The sequence below is a fragment of the Aplysia californica genome, unplaced genomic scaffold (assembly GCF_000002075.1).
Source record: "Aplysia californica isolate F4 #8 unplaced genomic scaffold, AplCal3.0 scaffold00296, whole genome shotgun sequence".
Taxonomy (NCBI): domain Eukaryota; kingdom Metazoa; phylum Mollusca; class Gastropoda; order Aplysiida; family Aplysiidae; genus Aplysia; species Aplysia californica.
The window spans coordinates 340,065-351,234 of record NW_004797566.1 but is presented as its reverse complement, the minus strand read 5'-3'; the positions used below and the strand labels follow the sequence as shown (position 1 = coordinate 351,234).

At 39.4% G+C, this 11,170-nt stretch overlaps 1 protein-coding gene across 1 annotated transcript in view; it reads left to right on the top strand.

Moving 5' to 3' along the window:
* Positions 1-1,258: 1,258 nt before the first annotated feature.
* The window catches only part of LOC101853706 (endoglucanase E-4), a 14,648-nt gene continuing 4,736 nt past the window's right edge, over positions 1,259-11,170 (top strand). Inside the window, exons 1-9 of the mRNA XM_005101730.3 lie at positions 1,259-1,284; positions 2,518-2,579; positions 5,387-5,527; positions 5,823-6,010; positions 6,387-6,546; positions 7,251-7,350; positions 8,198-8,348; positions 9,390-9,531; positions 10,925-11,105. Coding sequence (XP_005101787.1) covers positions 2,519-2,579; positions 5,387-5,527; positions 5,823-6,010; positions 6,387-6,546; positions 7,251-7,350; positions 8,198-8,348; positions 9,390-9,531; positions 10,925-11,105 — 1,124 coding nt within the window. The 5' untranslated portion in view covers positions 1,259-1,284; position 2,518. The remainder of the gene's footprint in view (positions 1,285-2,517; positions 2,580-5,386; positions 5,528-5,822; positions 6,011-6,386; positions 6,547-7,250; positions 7,351-8,197; positions 8,349-9,389; positions 9,532-10,924; positions 11,106-11,170) is intronic.

The following is an 11,170-nucleotide window of genomic DNA, read 5'->3' as shown; positions in this document are numbered from 1 at the left end:
ATGATTGTAATCGTCAAGACTATAACGACCTTGATCACCAATAACATCAACATCCATTACGAAAAGTGGGTATGGCCTTTAACGTCTTGACAGACAACCTTAAAGCAATATGCATGTTACAATTTTGCCCAGGACGATAGGCGTATAGGCTGTAGTTTACCCAGAGTACTACTTCCCTCCCTTCAGATCTTGACTTCCGTAATATGCTCCAGAGCCGATTCATTGTTTGGACTAGAGATGGTGTATTGGTGTTTTCCTATTTTACAGATATGCAGGGCAACTAGGGGTATTTCGTATGTTAGGGATTATTTTTTTAACTCTCAATTTTGCCTCGGTGGCGGCCTATCGGCCTACTGTTTTACGATCTTTAACAATAGGAGTATCCTAAACATGCCCAAAGTGAATAGCGGCTCTCCAAGATCTTTTTCCGACAAGATTAAGGGCTTTATCTTACCTGCCTTTGAAATCATGGGTGTAGGGATAATTAGATATTGGCTGAGTGAGTAAGCGAGAGAGATAGGGTTTATTTCATTGTGTATTACTGAGAAAATAAATAAAGATTGAACGAATAAGACGAAGAGGGGCTAAAGAGGTGAAGAACGCAGAAGTAGAAGAAATAGAAGGCTGTCAACTTATTATGACGACCCCAGTTTGCCAAAAAGTGATATTTTTATCTACTGATCTCTGGTTTGGTTGACGGGCTTTTGCATCACCGTCCATGAACAACTTATGGACAAACCTAAAGCAAACAAGAAACACAGTATGACATGAGGTAATGAAGTGGGAAAAGTAAATTGGACGTTAAGCAGCAAAAGAAAGGAAAACATCGTAATATCATAAATTTATTTTTAAAGTTAAATGTTCTCTTTCACCCAAAAATGTGCAAGTATTTTTTCTTTGATTAAGTCTGGGGAAATGAGGAAGATGGGCGGGGAAGGGACATTATTCCTCAACCACAAACTATTGTCTGCCGGCGGCTTGTTGGTCTGTCTCTCTAACTCTCTCTCTCTCTCTCTCTCTCTCTCTCTCTCTCTCTCTCTTTCTCTCCTTGTTATAACCGTGAAGAGGTCAAATTATGCACTGCTGAAAATAAAGATAAGCGGCGTCTTAGCTATTTTTAAAAATTGGTGTTGGCCCTTCTTTAGAACAATGTAAACCGTCCACATTTATTTCATGATTTTTGCAATACAGACGGGTCAGAAAGTACTCGTATGTCCTTATATTTTATGGTATAAATGCCACCATTAATTGTTCTTCGTTGTCTTCAAGCACTTTGCTTAACAGGTAAAGCTTTTCCATTGCTATCGACAGTAATGCAATTGTTTAGAGGAAGAGATAGACCAAAAGTAATTTTGCTGTTATTTTCCGTGCCGCAAAAATGTCTAAGTTTTGTTGTAACAGGATTAGAAATTTGCGAGATTTGAAATAAACTTTGGAAAAAAAGATAACAGGCGCAATAATGTTAAGATAAAGATAAAATATTATGAAGACAAAGAAGAAGTAGCAGTATTGTAATTTTGATAACAACAATTTGCGTTTGATATCACTGCTCTGAGTTCGAAAAAAAGGCAGTTTTTCTTTTACCTGCCTCCTGCCTGTGAAGTAGTGAGGGGCCGATACCACAATTTAGGTATCGATGTCGATACCTAGTACTTTTTCAGAGTATCGATACCGATACCTAATGCTATTGGTAACATACGCCTGGGTTAATAAGTAAAGACAAAAATACAACTATACTTTTCCAAGTATTTAGGTAATCGTGTCTAGACAAGTTGTGACTATTTAGCTGAGACTCAAACAAAAATTATTTGTAAAAAAAAGAGAGAGAGAGAGAGAGAGAGAGAGAGAGAGAGAGAGAGAGAGAGAGAGAAATACCCAAATATTAGAATAAAATAAAAAATTAAGTGAAGTATGGGAGGAAAGTCAACTTTGCAGAAAATGTTAGTATTGGAAAATAAAAACACAAGAGTTCTAAAGAGGCAATTCAATTTACCAGATTTTTAGCAACTTTAAATTAAACCAATGAGGATAAATCAGGGTTGTCAGTGAAGATTTTTTAAAATCACTAGATACATTTCATGAAAAACTTCTCTCTTTTTGTTAAAAAATCACTAGAATAATTTAAAACGCTTGCCCCCTACGAAAACTTATCAGTTTTGATAAACAAAAAATTCTCAAGGCCCAAGTCACTTGCTTTGGCAGCCCTGGGATAAATAGCACATAAGTATCGATGTTTAGAGCAGGTATCGGTACCGATACCGATACCTATAGGTATCTAAGTATCGAGTACCTGGTATCGATACCTGCCCATCACTACTGTGAAGCCTTCACCGTTGACAATTTTAGAGGAAGAAGTATTAGTCGTATTGTGATTTTGATATTAAAGGCTGCATGTTCATTTGACGTTTTATGTTCAAAATAAGGCAGTATACCTTTAATACTTTGCTGTGAAGTCAAATATTCCCTTGCAGATAAAGGCAATGTTACTGTCAAGGGCGTGCTTGTATATTGTTTCAGAATGACGTCACTGTGCCTGCTGTCTGTTCTCCTCCTTGTGGGGGCCTCAACTCTGGCTGCTGGTGAGTTTGTGTGCACGTTTGTATGTTTGTGCAAGAGAATGTGTACAACTGTTTAGGAATGCATTCGTGTGGAGTTTATGAAAGTATATTAATAAACCCTTTTTTTTGGGGGGGGGGGTATGGGGGAAGCAAATCGATTTGTTCATTTTCGGAATATGTGTCCACCAACGAACGAACAGTTGAGAACGACCCGACCAGATTGTTGGCCTACTGGTCTAACTGAGCCCCAATCGCGTACCCTTGACAATTTTCGAAGCCCTCGTTACTGTCGTAAATATATTTGTACTAGTATTTGAATATTTGTACGATCAGTTTTTCGTCTTTCATCTTTTTTTCCGATCGTTTTCTTTCATCCCCAAGTGAAACCTGACTGAGTAACAAATAGCACGCTAGGCAGTAAAATAGGCATTTGCGCGCACATTTTGTATTCACTACATGGGAAATCAAGATAACACCTTTAGAGAGGTAAAAAATTCGGGGCGCAATTTATTGTCAAATATCTTCTCGACTATTCAAAATAAACTCTCCAGATTTTGCACAATGAGAAGTATTAATTTGTCTTAAGAGATCAATGTTTTTCTAAACACCTTTTATCTCTATTCTAAAAAATTCCTTAATACATACTAATAACAAAATCTCAGTGTGTGGTTTCTACAGATTTAAAAAGGTTTACAGCTGGGACAACATCGCTTTTAAAAGAAAATCCGTTATTTGTTTCTAATGGGGGGATTATGTTTATTGAACGCATGTTTTGAGAACGTTAAGTGCAAAAAAATGTTCCCTATAAAATGAATTTCTTGTAACTAGTTTTGCCACGAAAAAGTGTCTCTGGTGAGCTGTGACGTTGGCCATATATGCGCACTCAAAATGAGTGTGAGAAGCGGGGAGTGCTGCGAACAATTCCATTTTCCGCAGAGCTTAAATTGTTGTCGAAAATTTTTTATTTAAGTCACGACAAATTGAGACAAACTGCTGATTCACCCGTTAAAGAGATATTTGAAGATAAGTTGCGCCACGAATTTTTCTCTGTGTGTTTATGTGTGTGTGTGTGTGTGTGTGTGTGTGTGTGTGTGTGTGTGTGTGTGTGTGTGTGTGTGTGTGTGTGTGTGTGTGAGAGTTTGTGTTTGTCCATGCTTGTGTATTTGTGTGTGTAAGCGTTCATGTGTTTTTGTGTAAATTTAAATGCAAATACGTTTAAATACAGTTCAACCCCGTCGTTTATGGTTTTGTTAAAAATTCGTCCTCTGTTCTGTTCATCAATTCGTGAAATTGAATGTACACTATTTGTGAGATTGTGGGTTTGGGGGTTCGAGCCTCAGTTCGGTCCCACGTAGTGTCCTTGGGAAAGGCACTTTACGTGAATTTCCCACTTGGCTCGTTCCTTTCGGAGATGGACGTTGAACTGGAACGCCCCGCTTCTTAAATAACTTAACAGAGTTGATAGGGGCGTTAATCATATGTGAGGCAGCGTGGTGAAATCAGGTGCACGTCAAAAAAGTGGAAAGTCAAGAAACTGGCCTTTTCCCCCACGTTTGGGAATTTTTTGTCAATCAAATTTTTGTCTTTTGGCTCTACACCTTTCATGCCCACTAAAGAATTTTGCTGAAAAACATTGATTGAAGGCATATCAGTTGTAAAATTTCAGTTTCCACAGACTCTCAAGCTAAGGAAATAACTCAAATTTGGCAGCCAATTTTTCGCTAATTTTACCTCCAAAAATTAGGTAACCCCCACCTCCAGGGGCGGCTCGTGGGGCTAAAAAGTGGGCGTTCACAATTAATTAAGCTATCACAGGCTGAAGATAGTCAAGGGCATAGTAAATGGGATGGTGTGTAGTTTAAGGATCTTTAGGTTGGTGAGAGAGGAGCTCGTGCTTTTATTTTCATTCGTTTTACTTGTCGCTTTGATTTCTAGAGCTAAATCTGTTTGTTAGCTAACCATCCTGCATTAGAACTGAACACTCAAGTAATAACTTTCACCACTCCACAACAAAAACATTCAAAGACACAAATCATAGGACGGTGACTTGAGTATGTCACGTTCACCTCCCTCAGGTTCACGGTCACAGAGTCGCTTAAAATAGCCTAGTGACAAGACAATGAACCAATCAGAATTCTCTTGAGCACTCTGCTGGGTTGCTCCGGGGCTCACATAATTTTGGCATAGAATAGTAGTGTACAGTATATGGCGTTTATTTTTAGACTGCCTACTGTGGGCTATGTTTCGGCACTATTCGGCAGGAGCACATTTGGGATGTGCCGACTTATTAATATTAATGTACCGCCAAACTCGCAACGACTGTCGTCATCGCTTAGGTTATCCCAAAGAGCGATTTATAGATCAGGTTACCACTGTTGAATCTCCTATTACGTTTAGTTAGAGCGCGTAGGCTTTGGCATGGCATAGTACACATGTAGATGTTTTACGGCACTATAGACACAGAAAATACAGTTGCAGAGCCAGCAAGGACCTTGTTTTGATACAATATTTGACTAGTGTTTATTTCTGTCGTCTTTTATTTTATTTTTGTGAGTGCTTTACGTAAAAGAACAATTTTAAAAAAATGTTGGGCGGCACTGCACGACTGTGCTCCATGGACGAACCGCGGCTGCCCACCTCCTTCAAACGCCTATATCTTGACTTGTAAATGATACATTGATACTTTTTTCATCAAACGCGAGGCAAATGGACAGGATACAGAGATGATACCAATACCTCCATATGTCCCAAAATTGACGAGTGCCTGATTCGACTGTGTTATGACACATATTTATACCTTTTAAAGTCATTCCCGTTCTCTTACACAGGAGCCAAGGACTATAAGCTAGCGTTGAAAAAGTCCATCTTATTCTATGAGGCTCAGCGCTCGGGTCCCATCAATGATCACATTATCCCATGGCGTCACTCTTCGGCCATGCATGACTGCACAGTTGGTGGCTGGTATGACGGTACGTATTCTTTCAGTTATAAAAGTAAAGGTAAACTTTCGCCCTCTGTTTGGAACTTATTTGACCCATTACGAATATTCGTGGTCTCCATTGTTTTAGTCTACTGGTGCCACTTTTAGGGTGGGGGGGTCAATAATCTTAGTTATTTTTTTGAGAAGGGGGGGGGGAGGGGGTGGGGGAGGTTCAGAATTCAGTCGTTTGTTGCTAGTAGCTTAATCAGAACATTAGCGCGTTCTCAAAGAAGTCTGTCTCATATTCTCTTTGGTTCATTAACCACCTTCACTGTCTTCAACAGCTGGAGACCACGTAAAGTTTGGACTTCCTATGGCGGCATCTTCCCATCTTTTGATGTGGGGTCTCTATGAGTTTAGGGACGGTTATACGCAGGCGGGTGAACTGAACCAGATGTACCACATGCTTAAGACGCCACTGAACTACTTCAAGGCGGCCTGGAATGCGCATGCGCATAAACTGACAGCTCAAGTGAGAGACGTGATGGATTGGTTCATGACGTAGTGGAATCAGGCGCTCGTTATTTTTTTAGGCATTGTTTAGTTATTGGTGTTATCTCAAAGTTTGTTTGTTTGTTGGGTTTTTTTAATGAATGGAATGCACATCTATCTTAAATAGAAGTCGATTGAAGAAGGTGCGGTGTCGCCTGATATCGACTGTAAAAATAAGCCACCTTAGATATTTATATTTTTGTGCTTTTGATCAATGTGTTTAAGTAAAATTTACATTGAAATAAGTCTTTGAACGATCATAAATGGTTCTGTGCTGAAAAGAAACGATAGATTTTACCCAACGAGCAGAAAAAGGCTTTATTTATTCTACTTTGAACATATCACCTCCTTCACAGGTGGGAGACGGCGATGCTGACCATGCGTACTGGGGTCGTCCAGAGGACATGAAAATGTCTAGACCATGTATGTACATCGACAGCCACAACCCAGGAAGCGACATTGCTGGAGAAACAGCAGCTGCTATGGCTCTTGGATACCTCGTTTTCAAACAAAAAGGTGAGTGAGCATAATCTTGCACATTTTGCTGTTGTTAATAAATACTAAATCGAAAATGTTGAATTATTTTTCTTGCAGTTTCAGAAACTGTGATATCGTCTGCATGTGAGTAAGAAATATTTTAGTGGAAATTCAGGCTCCAAGTGTTGAAAAAAGGCAAGAAAATTCACGCAATGTAAGTAATTGTTGTTATACGAATGAACTCGTGTGCTCTGCATCCGGGAAAATATTATTTACTGGTCTTAGAACAGATGAACAGTTTTTCGGGGATAACATGGTTTGTTTGTTGCGGGTTCGGGGGTTCGAGCCGCGGGCCCGACGTTGTATCCTTGGGAAAGGCACTTTACACGAATTTTCCCCACTTCACCCAGGTGGGAATGGGTACCCAGCTATAGACAGTGAAATATCTTGTCAGTTTGTTAGTGTTTGAGCGCTGAACCAGCTGCTTGCTCTGTATGCTTCCCTGGAAGCTGAGAATGTTTCTGAGTGTTCTATGGTCTGCTGGGGTAATTGTACAGTGTAAAGCGCATAGCGCCTACTTTCGAGTGGGGATATGCGCTGTACGAATGCTATTTATTAGTATTATCATTATTATTCTTCAGTTTGTTTGTTTAAAGTTTGGGTCTGCGAAACTTATCTGTATCCGTTACCGGGGAGGTGCTGTCTTTTTCGTGTTGACTAATGGTACTTCAACTTGTCCCCAGACCACAACTACGCTAACGGTCTCCTGAGTTCAGCTAAGAGCCTGTATGCCTTTGCCAAAGCTCACCCTGGAGTGTTCACGAAATCTGAAAAATTCTACAAGTGAGGCGGCTCGTCTTATATTCAGACACATAACTAGCATAGAATTATAATTATAAAGTTCTATCTGCTCAGTGCCTAGTTTTGAGAAATTTGACGTCAACTTCTTTGAGTTTCTCAATTAAAATGTCAAGCTTTTTCCAATGCAATTCTTTGAATTTCTTGATAACGGCTCCGAATATTTTTACGATAGATCAGATAAAGCATTTAGTTTCTAAGCTCATGGCCTTATCAGTCCAAAAACAGCCAAAAATGTAAGATAAATCATTGTAATTCTGAGGCAGCAAAATAATGTCGGTGTTTATAATATACTACTCCAACGACATGATTTAGACACAAGGAAGCGACGTCAACCCTTCATTTTAGAATGAAACCCAGATGAGATCGAAAGAACATACCAGCGGAACGACTGAGATACTCGATACCACCCCCCCCCCACTCCCCCCCCCCCCCGGAAATAAAACTTGGGCCCCGTGTATGCAACGGCGAAGAGCCTAACCGCTACACCACAGAAGCCGGTCAGCTAGCCCAGTAGTAGCAAGACTGTCATAAAATCAGGACACTAACTGAGTGACAATATTATACTAATCCTTGCGCTTAAGCCCTTGTGCGCATTTCATGGAAAGAAATAGGCCAAATAACCAAATAGGGTAGCATAGCATTAAAAGACGCCAAATCGTGAAGGTCACTAGTTTAAAAAACCCAACTTACCTCACTTAGTTGGTAAGCGTTATTTACCACTGTCCACTAGTGTATCCCAGTTGCATAAAAAGCAGACTGTCTATGTATAAGCAGATGTAACCGCACGGGGTTCTGAACTTATTCTAAATTCAATCTAATTCCCCCTCAGAGATGGCGGTTATAAAGACGAGATGTGCCTTGGGGCCGTTTGGCTGTACCGTGCAACCAAAGATTCTAAGTATCTAAACGATGCTAAGCACTTCTATGAGGCTGGAGTTCCATGGGCCTTGAGCTGGGGCGACAAGAAAGTAGCCTGCCAGGTAGGTCAAAGGATGAGAAGGTGATGCTGCGGGGTCATGGCTGGGACGCAGCAGTTGTGATTCTTTTTTCAAATTATGTATTACTTTCCCGTCAGTAATAATAACAATAATAAAAAATCAATCAATCAATCAATCAATAAAGAAGTAAATGAAATGAATAACGTAATAATTAAATGAATCAATGAATTTTAAAAAAGTGTACAACGCGTATCCCCGTTCTTAGGCAAACTTTGTGTGCTTTACGTTGTCATTACCTCGAGCATAGCCTGAAAAAAATAAACTCTCTAAACCTCCATGGAAGTATACTATAGAGCAAGCAGTTGATGAAGCGCTCACACACTTTTTTTTCTGAAAGAAGCACAAATTTGATGAGGTTGTGTGTTTTTTTTCTGAAAGAAGCACAAATTTGATGAGGTGAGGTTGTGTGTTTTTCGGATTTGATGAAGGGAAGTTGAGTGTTTTTCTTAAAGGTGAACTATTTGATGCGTGTTTCATGAAAATAACAAGCCATTTATTTGACATTTCACTGTTTTGACTCGGTTGGTGAAAGACAACCCGACATAAGAGGGAGACAACACGGAAGTTGTGTATCCTTTCCCGCCAAGTGCAGCTGCAGCTGTTGCCTATGTCTTTATTTTGTTATTGCATTTTTTGTTTAGAAATTGAGTTAACGAACCCAAAAGCTTCACCTTTCCACACGGCTCTTTCTCCCTTCCATACAACAAGATTTTGTGGGGGGTTTTATACAAATTAATTTGAATTAGATTTAGCCTCCCAGGTTCCAACGTTCGAGCGCGCAACTTGCAACTTAATATACAAAATAATTTGGGCTGAGATAATAGTAAATGAAATCTAATGGGATCTAAGCAAATATAGAGATAGATCACTTGGACTGCTTAACATTTAATAAACATAATATTTTAACCCATGACTTGGCATATTGAGTGGTGACAAGAAATGAATAATGATTAATATACTTTTAAAATGTCTACTCGAGTGCATGCACTGTAAAATAACGTGTGTGAATTTATGTCTCCCCAGTTCCTGTTGTACCAGGAGGGCAACAACGGATACAAAAATGACGTCACCAATTTTTTAAACCAGTTTCTGCCCGGTGGGAACGTAAAAAAACTTCCGTGTGGTTTAGCGGCCAGAGATGACTGGGGCTCCAACAGATACGCAGGTATTGACAGAACACGGTCGAAACAGACGCTCATCTTTTATTTATTTGCTTTAGTTTTTTTTATTTGTTCTGGAGTTATAGGTATGACCTTAAAGCTTTCGGTACAAAAATACCCGTTTTTAGTAGAAATCGAGATCCATGCATTGCAATTAATGAAGATGGAAGTCGCCTGCTTTTAGAGGTGAAATAAGAGAGAAAATGGCCTCCAAAGTTTTGTGAAGGCCAAAGAGGGGGGAGGTGTCTTGTTTGTTTGTTTCTTGTTCCTTTGATTTAATGAACTTTAATATAAAAAAATCACACAGAAGAATGATTTATTTCGTCAGAAAAGCTGCTGAGCTCCCCCCCCTCCCCCCTTAAAACAGCAAACATACAGACAGACATTCAAAAGACAAACAAACAAACAAACAAAAACTAACATGAAATGAAAGTTAAGAAAAATTGCCAATAGGTGGAAATATGGTTTATTTGATTTCATAGTTTTGACAAGCTGTTGATTTCACCAGGATAATTACTTGAGGCAGGGGTCTTTTTCCAGGTTCCTTAAATTGAATCATACAATACATTACTACCGTAAGGCGACTATGCGAGACCACACTTTCCTCTTTTCAAAAGACAGACTTGGCGATCAAATAAGAAATTAGGATATTTCGAGATGAGTGCTTTGTATGTCGTCATACCGCTTTAAAAGTGTAAGTATTTGTAACGCTCCCAACGACACGATTAAGTTCATTACTAACGATTCGAGCCAACCTGTTAGAGCCAACCCGAAATGAGAAAGAGAGAGAAAAAACATGTAAGAAGAAAGATTAAGATACTCTGTAAAATATAACATTGTCTCTGGTCTGGAATCGAACTTGCGTCTCCTGCATGCGACATCGAAACGCTGAACCGCTGCACCACAGACACCGGCGTACCGCTCTGCCATCAGAAGGAAATACTATGGAAAGGTTCTATTTATCTATCTATCTATCTATCTATCTATCTATCTATCTATCTATCTATCTATCTATCTATCTATCTATCGTTTTATCTATCTATCTCTCTCTATCCATCTATCTGTCTATCTGTCTATCTATCTATCTATCTATTTATCTATCTATCTATATATCTATCTATCGTTTTATCTATCTATCTCTCTCTCTCTCTCTCTCTATCTATCTATCTATCTATCTATCTATAGTTCTTTTATAATTGATGGCATCATAATGGCTACACCCCCCTCCCCCTTCTAAAATCACTGCTTTTCCTTCTCTCTCTCTTTGTTTCTGTTGTCTGATAACAAACTAGATCCAAACATGTTAAAATTAGAACAGACTCCACGCGGTATAATATTTTTATTCTGTTTTGTCTGTGTCTTAATCCGTCCAAATTTCCTTGTTAATGTTTCCAACAGCCAATGCTGCATTCCTGGCTTTGCTGGCTGCGAAGGAAAACATCAACCCAACCCATTTCAGGAAGTTTGCCGTGGAGCAGATCAACTACATTCTTGGTGACAACCATATCAATGGTGGATGCTTCAGCTTCGAGATCGGTTACGGTTCCAAATTTCCACGTAAACCTCACCACAGGGGAGCGTAAGTAGATCCTGAACTTTCTGAAACTCTCTCTCTCTCTCTCTCTCTCTCTCTCTCTCTCTCTC